The sequence below is a fragment of the Capricornis sumatraensis genome, chromosome 3 (assembly GCF_032405125.1).
Source record: "Capricornis sumatraensis isolate serow.1 chromosome 3, serow.2, whole genome shotgun sequence".
Lineage (NCBI taxonomy): Eukaryota > Metazoa > Chordata > Mammalia > Artiodactyla > Bovidae > Capricornis > Capricornis sumatraensis.
This window is the reverse complement of record NC_091071.1, coordinates 75,286,490-75,307,010: the sequence shown is the minus strand read 5'-3', so window position 1 is coordinate 75,307,010 and position 20,521 is coordinate 75,286,490. Positions and strand designations below refer to the sequence as shown.

General features: G+C 36.8%; 1 protein-coding gene across 4 annotated transcripts in view; it reads left to right on the top strand.

Annotated features, from left to right (window-relative positions):
* Positions 1–6,909, top strand: part of LOC138075333 (sodium channel protein type 2 subunit alpha) — an 85,731-nt gene extending 78,822 nt beyond the window's left edge. For all 4 annotated transcript variants that reach the window (XM_068967022.1, XM_068967020.1, XM_068967023.1 and 1 more), the window contains exons 25-26: positions 3,875–4,145; positions 5,714–6,909. In XM_068967022.1, the coding sequence (XP_068823123.1) occupies positions 3,875–4,145; positions 5,714–6,909 (1,467 nt within the window). The remainder of the gene's footprint in view (positions 1–3,874; positions 4,146–5,713) is intronic.
* Positions 6,910–20,521: the final 13,612 nt, after the last annotated feature.

Here is a 20,521-nt window from a genome sequence, read left to right as displayed (position 1 = left end):
GCGATTCATGGGGTTGCAAAGAGTCAGACACGACTAAGTGACTGAACTGAACTGAACTGATGGGAAAATATTAGACACAAAGTAATGCTGGGCCTTAGACAAGTAGATGAACCCTTACAAACCTATAAAATATAGGAAAAGAGGGAGGACATACAGATAATAAAGAATGTAAAGCAGTTAATGTTTTGTGAAATTATTGATTCTGTTAATGTAACTGAAAGTTCTGTAAAGGCATTTGGAAAGATTAGGTCTTATGAATATGGGATAAGGATTTTAGAGTTGTCATTGTCATACATAATTCAGTTGAGCTCTAAAGCACAGGTTCATTTTTGAAAGATAATTATACCAAAAAAAAAAAAAGTGCTGAGTGTGAAGCCTTGTGCATGTCACCATTATAGAAGAGGTAAATCAGTGAAAGAGTGAGATTTATTAGTAAGGCAGCACATACATGTAGATAATGAGAAAAAAATTTTAATGGCTGTTTAATTGCATCAGATAACATGTAGATTTACTTTAGTAGGGGTAGGGATGCACAGGAAATGATTAGTGCATTTAGCTTAGAATATTATTGGCAACCATGTGGCAAATTAATTCAGTCATTCATTTACAATGTATGATGATAAGCATTTGGAATTAAATACTAAACAGAGAGTCTATTTGGTAATCAAATAGTCACACCAACAAATAGAAATATCCTAGAAGGAAAGAATCCATTTAGCTATGAGAGCTGATAAGAAAGAAGGGGCTGATTAATCAGAGAAGGCTTTACTGAGCATGAGCCTAAGCCTGAAGAATGAGGAAGTGTCTATAGGCCATGTAAGAAGATAAGAGGGATGGATATGTGAAGGTCCTGAGGTAGGAAGGCCAGTGAGGCTGGAGTGCAGAGGGTGGGGGTTCATTTGGGACATGGTGAGAATGAACAGGTTAGGATGGTCCAGACTTTTCTGGGCTTCTTAGGCCACATTAAGACAAGTCTTTGTCCTTAGAGCAAAGCGAAACCATTGAGCAGAACCTGGTCAGTTTGGGTGTCGTGACTGTCATGAACCAGCATTGACAGAAGCAGTGTGTGCAGTACAGACTCATTGTGGAACTATTTCAGGGGTGATAGCCTGAGCCGGAGTGGTGTGGAGATGAATAAAATGGATTTGTGAGCTATCATAAGAATGAAATGAAAAGGTTTACTAATTGAATATGAGAAGTGAAGAAGGAAGCAAGAAAGATGACTTATGGGTTTCTGCCTTACACACTAGATGAAGAGTGGTGTCACACAGAATAAGAAGTAGGGACATGAATGGAAAAAACAACTGGAGATGCTAGTTTACAGAATTTGAAAATCAAAAGGGGATTCTGAAAGAGAATGAATGTTAGAAGTAGTAGTAAATTTTCTAAAGTAGTAAAGTTTCTAAAGATTGAGAGATTAGTTTCAGAGCAAAGCAGCAATTCTAGAGAGGAAGAAATTGAAGAGAAAAGGAATAAATGTAGAATAAAACTGCACAGGATGTGGCTCAAAAACAGTGTAGATTAGGTTACAGAGGGAAAGGGACTGAGTCCTCCAATGATTTTGGAGTAGTATAGAAAAAGATAGGTGTGGAAATCAATATAATATAAAAAGATAGGTGTGGAAATCAATATAATATAAAAAATGACAAAAAGGTAGAGGAGTTTCTTTGAGACAATTGACTTTGGTGTTCTCAAAAAAGAAGTAAGAATAGAGGGCAAGAGAATAGGAAATTTCTGAGAAGTTTGAAGTTATCCTGGGAGCAAGTGAGAGACAAAGGATTGCTAATCATTAGGAAGAGCCAAGACAAAGTGAGAGAACATAAGGCTCTAGGGAACATGGCTTCCTCCAGCATATTCTGAAATTTAAGTATGAGACGGTGACTGTGCAGTGGAGTTGTATGTTGATCTAACCCACTGGAAAACTCAATGGGCGAAGAATCTAAAGAGATTTTTACTGAAAATGCTGATATGAACATAAAATAGCACGTTGCTGCTTTTCAGCCATTTTGAATCTGCTTCACTCTAGGTGCTGTATCTGTGGAAGAAAATTGATTTTTTAATTAAAGCAAACCATTTGCAATAAAATGTCATAAATTTTATGAAAAATGTAAGCACAAAACTGTCAGATCACAGAGTGCTTAAAACTTAAAACTGAGTTAGGATGCACCAGACTGAGAAGGGGAGTCTAATAATGCCCCTTGACAGAAGCATTATGACAGAGAGGGATAAACAAGATAAAACAGTATGGTACAAGAGTGGTAGCAAGTATCAGAAGGGTAGAAATAAGGGGAACATAACCAGACTTGGAAAGGTAGACTTCAGTACACAAGAGCTAAGAACAAGGGGCTTAGAACTGGAATTAAATGCATTTAAGTTGAAGGAGGCCCTCGAAGAACAGATCCAGCTGAAACAATGTAAGTCCAGTCCATCAGGCTAAATATGTATTCAGAGAAAATACATTTTTTTTTCATGTGTTTATTTATGCAAAAATAAAATGTTGGTTTTGCAAAATATAACAAACCAGTAGTATTTGATATCCCAGAGTTAATGGATACCTCTTCTAGTCGGACAGGGGCAGAACATTAGCACAGAGAATCCAGACCAATAAAGGCATCCATCTGGAATGCAGACTGTGAGCATAGATATAGCAGAAGGTCTGTAGTTCTAGCTGAGAAGGTAGAGGACGACCTAGCAGCGGTGAGCCAAGTTCCAGGCTCTAGGATGATGAATATTGAGCACACAGAGGTGAAAAGAAGGAAAAAAAAAACAGGGGGCAGTGAACATAATTGCTTTACAAGATGAGGACTTAACTTCATAAACAAGACATAAGGCTAGTTAGTGCTTGGAAATTAAGTCCAGATTGAATAGGGCAAAGTTTGAACATCTAAATTTTAAGCTATAATTTTTTAAAAGATGATTTTATTCTTGTAGCAGTTACCTCATATAAACTTCACTCTGCTTTCCTTTGTCTTAACATCTTACATAACCATAGATGGGTCAGCAAAACTAAGAAATTTACCCTGGTATGATACTATTAAATAAAATATAGAATTTAACTGGATTTTACCAACTGGACACCAATGTCCTTTTACTTGAACTATAATTTTAAAAGCATCTTCTCAGCTGAACCTTAAGGTAGAATTTAAGATGCTGTGGCTTTGCTGCACATAGTGGGTGGGGAATATAAAGGAAGAAACTAGGGGGGGAATGACCCAAAAAAAGTATTCATTCATTAGTTCTTCAAAGTTAATTTTGATGCTCACCCCAAACATAGAAGATAACAAAGATTCATTATGCTGCTGCTGCTGCTGCTAAGTCGCTTCAGTCGTGTCCGACTCTGTGCGACCCCGTAGACGGCAGCCCAACAGGCTCCCCCGTCCCTGGGATTCTCCAGGCAAGATCACTGGAGTGGGTTGCCATTTCCTTCTCCAATGCAAGAAAGTGAAAGCGAAGTCGCTCAGTGTCGGAGTCTTCGCGACCCCATGGACTGCAGCCTACCGTCCATGGGATTTTCCAGGCAAGAGTACTGGAGTGGGGTGCCATCGCCTTCTCCGAACAAAGATTCATTATAGTGATCAATAGTTACTGTCTACTGTACACATGGTTATGTTTGAGGCACTGAGAAACTAAAAGGTGGTTCTTAACATTAAGTCAGTTTACAAAATCTGCTATCATAAACAGTGTAAATAGAACAAATACATTTGGAAAGAGCTGGATATTCCAGTATACAAAATTTTCTTCCAAGTGTAAAACAAACATGGAATGTTTTATAATAAAAGCTATATTTTCGTATTACTATGTTAAAATCAGATAACTTGGACTTGATTTGTTTTTCAGTCTCTAAGGGAATTTCACATACTCTTTTTTTTTGCAGAACAAATTCCAAGGGATGGTCTTTGATTTTGTAACCAAACAAGTCTTCGATATCAGCATCATGATCCTTATCTGCCTCAACATGGTCACCATGATGGTGGAGACTGACGACCAGAGTCAAGAAATGACCAACATTCTGTACTGGATTAATCTGGTGTTTATCGTTCTCTTCACTGGAGAATGTGTGCTGAAACTGATCTCTCTTCGTTATTACTATTTCACCATTGGATGGAATATTTTTGATTTTGTGGTGGTTATTCTCTCTATTGTAGGTAAGAAGAGGTGCTTTCACTCAAGTGAAATTTTTAGGAGTAAAAATTTGTGTTTTAAATCTTTAAAGTATTTTTAACTAATACTTTCTCATTCATCCCAAAATTTCAAATAAAGTCTAATGAAGAGTCCATTCTCAGCTTGCCATTTATCTAACTGTGTGCTGTGCATAAAACTATATGTAAAAAAAAAGAGACAATTTATATTATTTATATTTATATTATACACGTAGCTTTCATGTATCATCTTGTCCCATGCCAGAAGAAAATAAGTGCAACTTTGGCATAATAAACAGTCATACTCCTGTGGTATAGACAAGTATTGCTTTGAATAAACAATTCACACACATGGACACATATTAATCAGTAGAAGTAGTCAAATAATTGTCCTTGATAATTGGAATAACATGTTGTGTGCTTATATATATTTGCACTCAAACGAGCCTCATGTCATCTTTGGGTTCAGATAATTTTCTACAGTGCATAATATTCTTTTTCAAAAGTAGACATTTTGTTCAAAAAAATCAAAGCAGATTCATTTCATCAATACGTATTGCTTGTGTGTAGGATGTTAAATCAGGTGCTAGAAGTAAAGTTCTGCCTGTTTGAGGAAAGAGTACATACACATAGAACAGTCATATTCCACTGTTTATATACTTTTCTTAGTTAAATAGAACTTTGAAATAAGGTGTCATTCCATTTGATCCCAATGATGGTGCTATAGGGAAGTAATGTAGTGATTAAGGGAGGAGACTCCTGGGAGACGACCTGGTGCATCCATGTTTTCACTCTTTACCAGTTCTGTGACCTATGGCAAGAGGAATCTCACCTCTCCGATCCCTGGTTTCCCAAGAAATATTTTTGTAAGGTGGTGTTGTGAGGATTAAATGAGATTATGAAAGTAAATGCCCTTAGCACTTATATATAGCACAAAGAGAAGACTTAGTAAATGTTGAGCCTAACCACCACCAACAAAACTATTTAATAGCTATTATCACCATTTGGCAATGGATAAAATCATTGCCAGGATTCAGTCCCAAGTATGTCTGTCTGGAAAGCCTGGGTTGTGTCTTCTGCCACCTCCCAAATAAAATTGATCAAACCATCTGAGAAGAATAAGTCTCATATTCCTAATCTAAAATTACATGCTTTATCCATTAGTCCTTATGCAAATACTAGTATAAAACTAGTATTCAGAAACATAAATCCATTTCTATACTTGGCTACCATATACATTGTGTCTTTTGGTATATGCTTTACTTGAACTGGGAAAAATGACCATTAATACCTTCAGTTAGTATAAAACTGTTAATGTTATAGCACTAAACATACCAGTTTCATTTTGCTAACTGAATATTGCAGATTATGTATATGTAAATGTGTGTGTGTGTGTGTGTACCAAATTCTCATGTCCACATTTTATAAAACTAGTATGTGCTTGTGTGTATGTGTATACCTAATTCTCATGTCCACATTTTGTAAAAATAGTTAGTGCTTATCTTAGAAATGTACATTTTCGTTTGCTGCCATTACATATAACATTATTTTTGTTGTATCTTGGCTTTCCATAGGTATGTTTCTGGCTGAGCTGATAGAGAAATATTTTGTGTCCCCTACCCTATTCCGAGTGATCCGTCTTGCCAGGATTGGCCGAATCCTGCGTCTGATCAAAGGGGCCAAGGGGATCCGCACGCTGCTCTTTGCTCTGATGATGTCCCTTCCTGCGCTGTTTAACATCGGCCTCCTGCTCTTCCTGGTCATGTTCATCTATGCCATCTTTGGAATGTCCAACTTCGCCTATGTTAAGAGGGAGGTTGGAATTGACGACATGTTCAACTTTGAGACCTTTGGCAACAGCATGATCTGCCTGTTCCAGATTACCACCTCTGCTGGCTGGGATGGATTGCTAGCACCTATCCTCAACAGTGGACCTCCAGACTGTGACCCTGAAAAAGATCACCCTGGCAGCTCAGTTAAGGGAGACTGTGGAAACCCATCTGTTGGGATTTTCTTTTTCGTCAGTTACATCATCATATCATTTCTGGTCGTGGTGAACATGTACATTGCTGTCATCCTGGAGAACTTCAGTGTTGCTACTGAAGAAAGCGCAGAGCCCCTGAGTGAGGACGACTTTGAGATGTTCTACGAGGTTTGGGAGAAGTTTGATCCCGACGCCACCCAGTTCATAGAGTTCTCCAAGCTCTCTGATTTTGCAGCTGCCCTGGATCCTCCTCTTCTCATAGCAAAACCGAACAAAGTCCAGCTCATTGCTATGGACCTGCCCATGGTCAGTGGGGACAGGATCCACTGCCTTGACATCTTATTTGCCTTTACAAAGCGTGTTTTGGGTGAGAGTGGAGAGATGGATGCCCTTCGAATCCAGATGGAAGAAAGATTCATGGCATCGAACCCCTCCAAAGTCTCATATGAGCCCATTACAACCACTCTGAAACGCAAACAAGAGGAGGTGTCTGCTATTGTTATCCAGAGGGCTTATAGACGCTACCTCTTGAAGCAAAAAGTTAAAAAAGTTTCATGTATATATAAGAAAGACAAAGGCAAAGAAGGTGAGGGAACACCCATCAAAGAAGATATCCTCATTGATAAACTAAATGAGAATTCAACTCCAGAGAAAACCGACATGACCCCTTCCACCACGTCTCCACCTTCCTATGACAGTGTGACCAAACCCGAGAAAGAAAAATTTGAAAAAGACAAATCAGAAAAGGAAGACAAAGGGAAAGATATCAGGGAAAGTAAAAAGTAAAAGGAAACAATATTCCATTTTGTGATCAATTGTTTACAGCCCGTGATGGTGATGTGTTGGTGTCAACAGGACTCCGACAGGAGGTCTATGCCAAACTGACTGTTTTTACAAATGTATACTTAAGGTCAGTGCCTATAACAAGACAGGGGCCTCTGGTCAGCAAACTGGGACTCAACAAACCAGAGAAACAGCATCGACAGGAGGTTTCTGTGTCCACAACCAGCTGACACTGCTGAAGAGCAGAGAGTAATGGCTACTCAGACTCTAGGAACCAATTTAAAGGGGGGAGGGAAGTTAAATTTTTATGTAAATTCAACACGTGACACTTGATAACAGTAATTGTCACCGCTGTTTATGTTCTAACTGCCACACCTGCCATATTTTTACAAAATGTATGCTGTGAATTGGTCACTTTTTTTTTTTAATGCACAGGTTGTTTACTATTATATGTGACTATTTTTGTAAATGGGTTTACGTTTGGGGAGAGGGAGTAAAGGTAAGAAATTCTATGTTTCTCTATTGTATAACTGGATATATTTTAAATGAAAGCATGCTGCACTTCTCATTGTCATGTAAAAAAAAAAAAATCACGTCACAAAAGGGAAGAGTTTACTTCTTGTGTCAGGATGTCTTCAGATTTTTGAGGTGCTTAAATAGCTGTTCATGTTTTTAAGATATTTCATCCAGAAAAATTTTACTGTGCCTGTAAATGTTCCATAGGATCCACAAGCATTAAAAAGTTGTTTTATTTTTACATAATTCATTACATATACATGTATATATGTATATGTGCATGTATATACATATATATGTATACACACAGAGAGAAACACACACACACATATACACACACCATTACATAGTCATTCTGAGTCCTGGCAGCATGACTATAACATTTTTGATAAGTGTCCTTTGGCATAAAATAAAAATATCCTATCAGTCCTTTCTAAAAACCTGAATTGACCAAAAAGCATCCCCCACCACCACTGTATAAAGTTGATTCTGCTTTTTCCTACAGTATTGTTTAGCCATCTTCTGCTCTTGGTAAGGTTGACATAGAATATGTCACTTTAAAACATAAAAAAGTCTGCTTTGTAAATAGTAATTTTACCCAGTGGTGCATGTTTGAGCAAACAAAGATGACGACTTAAGCACAGTATTTATTGCATCAAATATGTACCACAGAAGTAGAGTTTGCAAGCTTTCAACAGGTAATATGATGTAACTGGTTCCATTATAGTTTGATGCTGTCACTGCTGCATGTTTATCTTGCCTCTGCTGCTGCCTCTTATTCCTTCCACTGTTCAGAAGTCTAATATGGGAAGCCATATGTCAGTGGTAAAGTGAAGCAAATTGTTCTACCAAGACCTCATTCTTCATGTCATTAAGCAATAGGTTGCAGCAAACAATGAAGAGCTTCTTGCATTTTATCCTTCCAATCTTAATTGAATACTCTATGGTAAAAAGCCCAATGTACAAACAGGTTGCAAGCTGCTTAATTCTGTTGAAAATATATGGTTAGAGTTTTCTAAGAAAATATAAATATTGTACAAAGTTCATTTTATTTTCTTTTTCAGCCTTTTTGTACATAAATGAGAAATTAAAAGTATCTTCAGGTTGATGTCACAGTCACTATTGTTAGTTTCTGTTCCTAGCACTTTTAAATTAAAGCACTTCACGAAATAAGAAACGAAGAGTAAAATGCAGCGTAGATTCCTGCTTTTTATTAGTACTGTAAACTTTGCACACATTTCAATGTGAAACGAATCTCAGACTGAGTCCAGCATTTATTTGCTTTCATAGTGATGCCTTATCATCGAAAGAGGCTTAAGGAACGATGAGTTGATATTCTTGGCATTGCTTGAATCAGATGTTTCCACCTAGTCTTTTTATTCAATAAATCATCAGTCTTTTCCAGTGTTTGTTTACACAGATAGATTGTATTCTTACCAACCCATATGACATTAGAACTTTATCAGATATGATATGAGATCCAAGCTTTATTCCACAAAAATCATATAAATGAAATTATATTACCAGTCACAGCAAAACATTTTGTGTTTCTTTCACAAGCGACATTAAATGTAGATTCTTTATACTAAAGCTATTGACTTGTAGTGTGTTGGTGAAATGCATGCAGGAAAATGCTATTACCATAAAGAACGGTAAACCACATTACAATCAAGGCAAAGAATAAAGGTTTTGCTTTTGGTTTTGTATTTAATTGTTCTTTGTTTCTATCTTGGAAATGCCATTTAAAGGTACATTTCTATCATGTAAAATGATCTATCAGAAAAAAATGTAAAAAATACACATTAAATATAATAATTCACCTTTAAATTTTTCATGGAATGGAAAGTAATTAAGAAGAGTGTACTGGATATCTAGTTTTAATATTGGCCAAAAACCTAGATATGGTATTGGATAGAGTAGTGGAAAATTACAAAAATTAATAAAAAATTGACTAACATTTTAGCTTGTGCATCCTTTCTCCTGCCTGTCTGCCCGCTGCTCTGTTTTTGTCTTGTTATTCTCTTTTCCCATTTTGGTTCCTTCCCTGTGTATCCTTGATCTACTTTTCTATATACTTTTCATCACTTCCTTAGGCTCTCAGTATTTTTCATTAAGGGTATTCTCTTTGTTTCTTTTCTGCTTGCCAAAGCTTTTGTTTATTACTGTCTATAGATAACAGAATCTGTATACTTAGACTTCTAATAATCTGCTGCACCACAAAAAGTTCATATATCTTCATATCTATAATTTTGGAGGCAAAAGTTCTAAGTGAGCTTGGATCTCACTCTGCATAATATATAAACATTCCCCAAATGACGATTTAATTATGAAAAGTTTGGGAAAGATTTCTCAGTTCTGATTACCTATTAGAAATACCTGAGAAGCTTTTTAAAAAAAAAAGCCTTTTGGACCAAAAAGTCAGACCAACTGAATTCATATCTCTGAGGATGAAACTTAAGCATCTAATTTTTTAAGGCTCCCCACTGATGCTGATTCATACTTAGGTTGAGGGCCAAGGAGTTAGCGTATCCTTGCTCAATATGAAAAACGTATCCTATAGAAAATGTCCCTGTCCCCTTCAGGGCTTCATTGTATAAGTCATCAGATACAAGTTCCCAACATGATGACATTGGAGGTGCTTGTAGTGAAAGAGGTGTTTATTGTTTTTTAAATTTTACTGAAGTAGAGTTGATTTACGATGTTGTGTTTAATTTCTGCTGTATAGCAAAGTGACTCAGTTATACATACATATGTATTCTTTTGAGTATTTTTTTCATTATGGTTTATCACCAGATACCGAATATCATTTGCTGTACTCTACAAGAGAGAGGTATTTATCTTCAGGTGTGACACTGTCCCATTTATATCAGGGATTCTCTTCTAGGACTATAGTTGGTGGAAAGGATTTTCTATCAGAATAATTTAGAGAGCTTCTTCAGATTATACATACACACTCACACATGCAAAACTGTACCCCAACCATCCCTAGTGCGTAGAAGGATGATTAAGGAAAGAGTGTGGACTCATAGAATAGCTGTCCAGATGCCCTGTTGGGTAAGAACCATTAGGTCTGGACAAATGAGAGGCAGCTTATATAAAATATTCATTTAATTTGTCATTGTCAATTCACAAACCTAAACAGAAAAGACTTTCTATTTTTGTGTTGGGCACCTCTTACCATCACTTGTTTTCCTAAGCTCTGAATAATATAGATCAACTTACAAAGAGAAGGGAGGAGTGAAGAAAAGCAGGGAGAGGAGGTACAGGGAGGGGGAAAAGGAAGAAGAAGGAAGAAAAAATGGGAAAATTGAGGAAAGGAAGGGAGTATAAGAAACAGAAGGGATTTCTTCATAAATTATCCTCTGAAAAAATAGTCTTTTGTTGTTGCCATGCACAGCAATAGAGGGAAACAGGAAAAGAAGAGCCACGTGGGAAAGAAAGTTTGCTTAGTTGTCAATACATTAGATCCACAGTGTAAATGTGTTCCTCCTCTCTGTTTTTTTCTCAGAGAAAAATATATCTAAAAAAAGCTGGAAAGGACATTATGCAAGTAAATGTCACAATGGTTACATGAATCATGATTTTTTTCTTTCACCTGAACTAAATAAATATTTGAGTTCTACTTCATATTAGCTTTATGATAGGAGCTGAGAGATCAAAGATGAACTTCACTGTCCAAAGGAACTGTGTAGCTAAAGCTGAAGAAATTTGAAAGTTATGCTAGAGTCTGAAATTTATTCTGTTGGCAGAAGGATGTGATTGATTGCACCAAAGCAAGATAATGATCAGTGAAATCAGATACATCTGTGCCTATTTAAGATGATAGTAATAAGGGAACATTGACTGATTTTTGCTAATGTTTAACAGAGATTTCATTTCCCATCTCTTTTATTTAAAGGTATCTGTATTTTTACTTCTTAGCATATCTTTTTAAAAGAACATATATATTTTTTAAAAGCCAACCTGACATTTTATATTAATAGCCTATATTATCTTATGTTTAATTTATGTACAGATGTATTTGATTTTATTTTTAATCACCTTATTTTGTACTTTTGATTTTTTAAGCTTTTCTTCCTTTTCTTTTCAATTGTCCTCTTTTGCATTAATTTTATCATCATTTCCCCTCCAGCTCTACTGTTGTGAAGATACATACTTCCTTCCTTCCTCCTTCTCCTTTGCTCCTTTTTATGTGATTACTTTAAAATTTTAATGTGCATGCTTAAATAGTGAAATACAATCAATAGTTGAACCCTTATCTGGAACAATGACATTTCTAGCTGATTTCATCTTTGCTTACTTCTTGTGTTTTTATTGTCTACTATTTTAATACTACTACCTTGTCTGACACCCAATGAATTAAACAGTATTATTATTGTGGATCTATTTAGGCAGTGGTTATTTAGACTTATTTAGATGTTAATTATAATAATTTCTTTAAATTTGCTTCTGCTTGGACTGCAAGGAGATCCAACCAGTCCATTCTGAAGGAGATCAGCCCTGGGATTTCTTTTGGAGGGAATGATGCTGAAGCTGAAACTCCAGTACTTTGGCCAACTCATGCGAAGAGTTGACTCATTGGAAAAGACTCTGATGCTGGGAGGGATTAGGGGCAGGAGGAGAAGGGGACAACAGAGGATGAGATGGCTGGATGGCATCACTGACTCAGTGGATGCGAGTCTGAGTGAACTCCGGGAGTTGGTGATGGACAGGGAGGCCTGGCGTGCTGGAATTCATGGGGTCACAAAGAGTCGGACACGACTGAGCGACTGAACTGAACTGAACTTCACTTTGTGCTCTATTTCCTTCTGGAAATATATGAGAAATTCTGTTAGTGACATTTGTGGACAGCAAGCTGACTTGGTTTTTCTTTTTCTGAAGATGTCAGCCACATTTTTAATAGATCAGCTTAGTTATAATTATTTTTTAATTATTTTAGATTTTTTGTGTCATTATAAAATTACTTTTGTTAATCTGACAGAATTCCTGCTAATATAATTTGAAGATATTTATCAGTATCTTTAAGAAAATTTCAAAAACACTAACTTTTAGCATTAGAGATATAGTCTCATGTCATATTTTTTGTTCTCTCCATCTGGAACTTTTGAGAGTTACGTGTTAAAATTTCTAAATCTTTCTTTCATGTTTCATAGGGTCTCTCATTTTTAGTGCTCTTTCTGGATAACTTGTCAGGTTTTAGTATCAGGATAATGCTGTCTTCATAGAACAAATTAGAAAGTGTTCATTTCTGAAAGAATTTCTATAAGAGTGGAATGATTTCTCCATTCCATATGGGGCTTCCCTGGTGACTCAGACGGTAAAGAAACTGCTTGCAAGAGACCTGGGTTCCATCCCTGGGTCAGGAAGAGCCCTTGGAGCAGAGAATGGCTACCTACTCCAGTATTCTTGCCTGGAGAATTCCATGGACAGAGGAACCTGGCAGGCTACATCCATGGGGTCACAAAGAATTGGACAGGACTGAGTGACTAACACTTTCACTTTCCATATTGATAAAACTCACTAGTAAAGCCGTCTGTAACTTGAGTCTTCCCTGTGCAGAAGTTTTAAATTTAAGACATTAATCTGTTCAACAAATATAAGGCTATGGAAATTGTTTCCTGCTTTTTTTTTCTCTCTTTTAGTTTTGCTAAGTTACACTTTTTTAAGAATTTCCTCTAAGAATTCCTAAGTTATTGCATTTGTTGTATAAATTGTTCAAATCTTCCCTTTTTTATGCTTGTGATGTCTGTGCCCTCTTTAGTCATATCCCTTTTTTCATTTTTGCTATTGAAAATGTGTGGTTTATCTCTTTCTCGTAATCAGCTTATCTAAGTTCAGTTCAGTCGCTCAGTCATGTCCGACTCTTTGAGACCGCATGAATCGCAGCACGCCAGGCCTCCCTGTCCATCACCATCTCCCGGAGTTCACTCAAATTCACGTCCATCGAGTTGGTGATGCCTTCCAGCCATCTCATCCTCGGTCGTCCCCTTCTCCTGCCCGCAATGCCTCCCAGCATCAGTCTTTTCCAATGAGTCAACTCTTCGCATGAGGTGGCCAAAGTATTGGAATTTCAGCTTCAGCATCATTCCTTCCAAAGAAATCCCAGGGCTGATCTCCTTCAGAATGGACTGGTTGGATCTCCTTGCAGTCCAAGGGACTCTCAAGAGTCTTCTCCAACACCACAGTTCAAACGCATCAATTCTTCAGTGCTCAGGCTTCTTCACAGTCCAACTTTCACATCCATACATGACCACTGGAAAAACCATAGCCTTGACTAGACGGACCTTAGTCGGCAAAGTAATGTCTCTGCTTTTGAATATACTATCTAGGTTGGTCATAACTTTTCTTCCAAGGAGTAAGCGTCTTTTAATTTCATAGCTGCAGTCACCATCTGCAGTGATTTTGGAGCCCCAAAATATAAAGTCTGACACTGTTTCCCCATCTATTTCCCATGAAGTGATGGGACCAGATGCCATGACCTTCGTTTTCTGAATGTTGAGCTTTAAGCCAACTTTTTCACTCTGCTGTTTCACTTTCATCAAGAGGTTTTATAGTTCCTCTTCACTTTCTGCCATAAGGGCGGTGTCATCTGCATATCTGAGGTGATTGATATTTCTCCTGGCATCTTGATTGCAGCTTGTGCTTCTTCCAGCCCAGCGTTTCTCATGATGTACTCTGCATAGAAGTTAAATAAGCAGGGTAACAATATACAGCCTTGATGTACTCCTTTTCCTATTTGGAACCAGTGTGTTGTTCCATGTCCAGTTCTAACTGTTGCTCCCTGACCTGCATACAGCTTTCTCAAGAGGCAGGTCAGGTGGTCTGGTAGTCCCATTTCTTTCAGAATTTTCCACAGTTTATTGTGATTCACACAGTCAAAGGCTTTGGCATAGTCAATAAGGATTTCCGCAATTTCACTAATGTATTCAAAAATGCCAACTTGTGATTTACTGATTTTTCTCTACAGTTTTTCAGTTTTCTATTTTACTGATTTCTGTTCTTTTTAATCCTATTACCATCATTTTCATTTTCTTCCCTTACTAGACTGCGTAGACATCCATTATAACATTTAAGGGGTATGATGATAATAGTTAGCTTGTTTACTTTCCATTTGAGTTTGAGGAATATTTTAATTGTTTACTATTAAGTATGCTGTTTGGTATAGGTTATTTATGTATTTATTTTTGGCCATGTGGCATATGGAATCTTAGTTTCATGACCAGGGTGATGGAACCCCTGCATTGAAAACACGGGGTTTTAACCACTCGACTACCAGGGAAGTCCCAGATGTAGGGATTTCTTTTTTGTCATATTAAAGAGTATCTTTTTTAAAGTTAATTTTTAGTTAGAGTGTAATTGCTTTACAATGTTGTATGAGTTTCTTCTGTGCATGGTGAATCAGCTGTAAGTATACGTATATCCCCTCCCTCTTGAATCTCCCTCCGGCACCCCCAAGCCACCCCTCCAGATCATCACAAAGCACTGCACTGAGCTCCCCGGGCCATACAGCAGCTTCCCACTAGCTATCTGCTTGATGCACTGTAGTGTGTATATGTCAATCCTAATCTCCCAGTTCACTCCATCCTCCCCTTCTCATCTGTCCATTCTCTATGTCTGCCTCTCTATTCCTCCCTGCAAATAGGCTCATCTGTACCATTTTTTTACATTCCACATATATGTGCTAATACACGATATTTGTTTTTGTCTTTCTGAATTACTTCACTCTGTATGGCAGATGCCAGGTCCATTCACATCTCGACAAATGACCCAATTTCATTCCTTTTATGACTGAGTAGTATTCCACTGTATATATGTATTACATCTTCTTTGTCCATTCATCCATCGATGGAAATTTAGGTTGCTTCCATGTCCTGGCTATTACAAACAGTGCTGCAGTGAACATTGGGCTACATGTGTCTTTTTGAGCCATGGTTTTCTCAGGGTATATGCCCAGTAGTGGGATTGCTAGGTCTTATGAAAGTTCTATCTTTAGTTTTTAAGGACCCTCTATATTGTTCTCCATGGTGGCTGTATCAATCTACTTGCCAGCTTTCAGCTATGTCCTGAAAAGTGCAGAATATGCCCTCTGCTTGAGAGTCACTTAAATCCATCTTTGAATGGTAACAGTCTACCACCACCACTTCTAATACTACTTTTAGCTATGAGCTGGAAGAGAGAATCAGGTCACTAATATCTGATCTCCTTCTCTTCCTAATTTTTTCTCTTTTGTTCCACTGACGAGTAGCAGGAAATGGTTTCCGTTTCCTGTGAGACAAGAACTTCCCTTATATAATGTACTACTCTTCCTATTTTAGAGTCTATACTTTATTCAACTTTCTGAACTTTGAGTCTTAATATGTAAAAATTCAACATTACTGTAAATTTATAAATATCAAGTTTGAAGAGGAACAATGTTTTTTCCCCTCTAAATTGATATAATTGATATCTGAATTCCTGTTATTTGAAACAAAAAAAAAGTCATGTTTTTCAGATGAAAAGAAGTCAAGAAAAAGGAGAAAAACTTATTTAGAAGTCAAAATACAATAGGTCACACAAACATCTTGACATACTAAATAATCATATATATTTTAATTGATAAATCTTATAGCACATCATTGAAGTCAGTCTTTATGGGAAAAGGAAGATTATTATCCCATGTTAAATTCTAGAAAGGCTTTCTGTAAAAGACTGGCATTATTAGAGGGAAATATAAGTAACTATAAGTATTGTCATTATTTTCCCACATGAAGAAGCATTCTCTTGCAAAACATGACAGTATTTTAGAAAACCACATTCTGATGTGTCTTGGTTGGCCTTTTCGCATGTGTGGTTCCTCAGAAAATTAAATACAGACTCACCACATGACCCAGCGATTAAACTGCAAAGTATTTACCCACAAGAAATGGAAACATACATTCACACAGAAACTTGTATACAAAAGTTTATAATAGGATTAATTGTAACAACAAAAAGGTAGAAACAACCTAAATTTCAACCAGTGAATGAACAGATAAGTCAATTGTGGTATATACATACAATGAAATATTCAGTTCAGTTCAGTCACTGACATGAACCTCAAAAATATTATGTAAATGAGAGATGCCAGCCACCAAAAATCACATTCTGTATGTTTCTTTTAAATGATATATCCAGATTAAGCAAATCCATAGAGACAGGAAGTAGAGCTTGCAAGGGTATGGCAGAACATTGAATAGGGAGGGATTAGCTAATGGACAGGGAGGCTTGGCGTGCTGCGATTCATGGGGTTGCAAAGAGTCGGACACAACTGAGCGACTGAACTGAACTGAACTGAACTGAGCTAATGGTTATGAGGTATTTTATGGAATAATTAAGAAGTTTTGAAACTAGAGAGAGCTAGCTGTCTCACAGCATTGTTAATACACGAAATACCACTTAATGGTACACTTTAAAATGGTAATATTTTGCGAATTTCTCCTCAAGGGAAATTTGTTTGAAAAAAAGTTTATATTATTGCAACTCTATCCACTAGAGGGCGCCACATCCATTGAGAAGCATGACACTTTTGGCAGAGTAGGAGTTAGCCTTGCAAAAACACTTACTTTGCATCTATTTTAGATTAAAAAAAAAAAAGAAAGATAGCAAATGTACATTTGGAAAAATTCCTGGAAAAACAATGGTTTACATTTGAACATACCTCTTCAAGAAAAAAAGCAGTTTGCAAAAGGTGTATTAAGATATCGTTTCTTGAGTATAGAAGACCTCTTAGTTCAAAAATTAAACATGACTAAATTATGAAACTAAAAGAAAAAAGTGAATGGAAAGCATTTCAGAGACTCATAAAAAGCTTAACGAGCAAAGTGTCCAGGTATTCATATCAACACAAAGTTTCAAATATTTCTTCATTATTACTGTGAGTACTTGAGAGAGTCTTGAAAGTATCTGTATTTTCCTGAGCACAGTAACATTTGATTATCCAACTCACCTCGTGCCTTAACTTCTTTCTATGACTCATGAAACAGATCATCATGTATTAAATTAATAAAGCTACATTTGTTGAAGCCTTATCAAAAATAAAATAATTAGATCATAATCTCCCTGAGCTAATATGGCTAGGGCTTCTTAACAAAGCAACACAAGAAATGTCATTTATCTACATGTATAGAACATTTTTTCAGATCATCAGATCCAAAACCACACAGTAAGTTACTCTTCTTACAAAAGGAAAGTCTTTCTGCTCCCATAAACAACAAATCCCAATTGTGGCAAGGAAGAAATAGCTTAAGAAAATATAATCCCCAGAGAAAATATGATCCAAGCATTCTGATTAGTACCATATAATTAGAGTATTGTACAGCTATTCTTGGGCTAATTTATAGAGTAGTTAGTTACCATTTTCCAAGACATGCTAACAGGAAGCAAAGCCTTCCTCAGAAATCTTACAAACACTATAAAGACCATCCTCTGAACAAAATCAGAATGATATCACTACTAAGTCCTCTATAAAACAAGAAGCAGGGATACCAGTACAGACAGTTTGAAATGGCTCAATATGGAACTGGCAAAAAATATCTAGAAACAAAAGCTTAATCATAGGCTTTTATTTAGAAACATCTGGAAATATACCACAATCTACTTCATAATCAATATATAAATCATACGTAGATTTTTTCTAAAGTGCTTCAATTCAATTGTTCTAAAAATCAACACATGAAATACCAATTAGATAACATATTGGCTTTCAACTGCTGACTAATAATCACAACATAGTGGTTCAAACAACTTATTTATTATCTCAGAGCTTCTATGGATCAGAGGTTGGGGACAGCTTACCTAGGCCCTCTATTCAGGGCATCAGAAGGGTGAAGTCAAGATAGTGGCCAGGGCTGAGGTCTCATCTGATGCCTGAGGTCCTCTTTAAAGTTCATGTGCTGATTGGTAGAATTATTTCCTTTTAGCTATAGAACCCATGGTGACTTGTTCTTCAAAGTCAGCAGAAGAAAGTCTTTGCTTTCTTTGCAGTGAAGTCTCAGTGGTCACTGTATTGACACATACATGTCATTTTACATTTGTCCAAACCCATAGAATGTACAGCACCGAGGGTGAGCGATAATGTAAGCTATGGGTTGGTGATTATGATATACGAGTGTAGGTTCATCAGTTAAAACAAAGGTACCAGTCTGGCAGAGGGCATTGATAATGGAGGAGGCCGTGCATGCCTAGGGGCACAAGGGTAATGAGAAACTGCTGTCTCTTCCTCTCAATTTTTCTGTGAACCGAAAAGTGCTCTAAAAATAATTGCATATTAAATAAATTTAAACCAACTGGAAACCTTCATTACACCCACACATATTAAAAGTATGCCCTCACAAAGAAACAAACAGATTACTGATATCCCAACCACACAGAGAAATCTTATTTTTTTTTCTTTTTGAAATTGAAGTATAGTTGACATACAATATTATATCAGTTTCAGGTGTACAATGCAGTGATTTGATGTCTACATGTATTCAGAATTGATCAGCATGGTAAGTCTAGTAACCATCTGTCACCATACAAAGTTATTTAAATATTATTGGCTATAAAAAATGCATGCCCTCATCTGCTTTGTTTTTTTATTTTTTATTTTTTTTAATTTAATTTATTTTTTTTTACTTTTTTAATTTACAATACTGTATTGGTTTTGCCATACATTGACATGAATCCACCATGGGTGTACATGCGTTCCCAAACATGAACCCCCCTCCCACCTCCCTCCCCATAACATCTCTCTGGGTCATCACCGTGCACCAACCCCAAGCATGCTGTATCCTGCGTCGGACATAGACTGGCAATGCAATTCTTACATGATAGTATACCTGTTACAATGCCATTCTCCCACATCATCCCACCCTCTCCCTCTCCCTCTGAGTCCAAAAGTCCGTTATACACATCTGTCTCTTTTTTTGCTGTCTTGCATACAGGGTCGTCATTGCCATCTTTCTAAATTCCATATATATGTGTTAGTATACTGTATTGGTGTTTTTCTTTCTGGCTTACTTCACTCTGTATAATCGGCTCCAGTTTCATCCATCTCATCAGAGCTGATTCAAAAGTATTCTTTTTAACAGCTGAGTAATACTCCATCGTGTATATGTACCACAGCTTTCTTATCCATTCATCTGCTGATGGACATCTAGGTTGTTTCCATGTCCTGACTATTATAAACAGTGCTGCGATGAACACTGGGGTACATGTGTCTCTTTCAATTCTGGTTTCCTCTGTGTGTATGCCCAGCAGTGGGATTGCTGGGTCATAAGGTAGTTCTATTTGCAATTTTTTAAGGATCTCCACACTGTTCTCCAAAGTGGCTGTACTAGTTTGCATTCCCACCAGCAGTGTAGGAGGGTTCCCTTTTCTCCACACCCTCTCCAGCATTTATTGCTTGCAGATTTTTGGATTGCAGCCATTCTGGCTGGTGTGAAATGGTACCTCATTGTGGTTTTGATTTGCATCTCTCTAATAATGAGTGATGTTGAGCATCTTTTCATGTGTTTGTTAGCCATCCATATGTCTTCTTTGGAGAAATGTCTATTTAGTTCTTTGGCCCATTTTTTGATTGGGTCATTTATTTTTCTGGAATTGAGCTGCATAAGTTGCTTGTATATTTTTGAGATTAGTTGTTTGTCAGTTGCTTCATTTGCTATTATTTTCTCCCATTCAGAAGGCTGTCTTTTCACTTTGCTTATATTTTCCTTTGTTGTGCAGAAGCTTTTAATTTTAATTAGATCCCATTTGTTTATTTTTGCTTTTATTTCCAGTATTCTGGGAGGTGGATCATAGAGGATCCTGCTGTGATTTATGTCAGAGAGTGTTTTGCCTATGTTCTCCTCTAGGAGTTTTATAGTTTCTGGTCTTACATTTAGATCTTTAATCCATTTTGAGTTTATTTTTGTGTGTGGTGTTAGAAAGTGATCTAGTTTCATTCTCTTACAAGTGGTTGACCAGTTTTCCAAGCACCACTTGTTAAAGAGATTGTCTTTAATCCATTGTATATTCTTGCCTCCTTTGTCAAAGATAAGGTGTCCATATGTGTGTGGATTTATCTCTGGGCTTTCTATTTTGTTCCATTGATCTATAT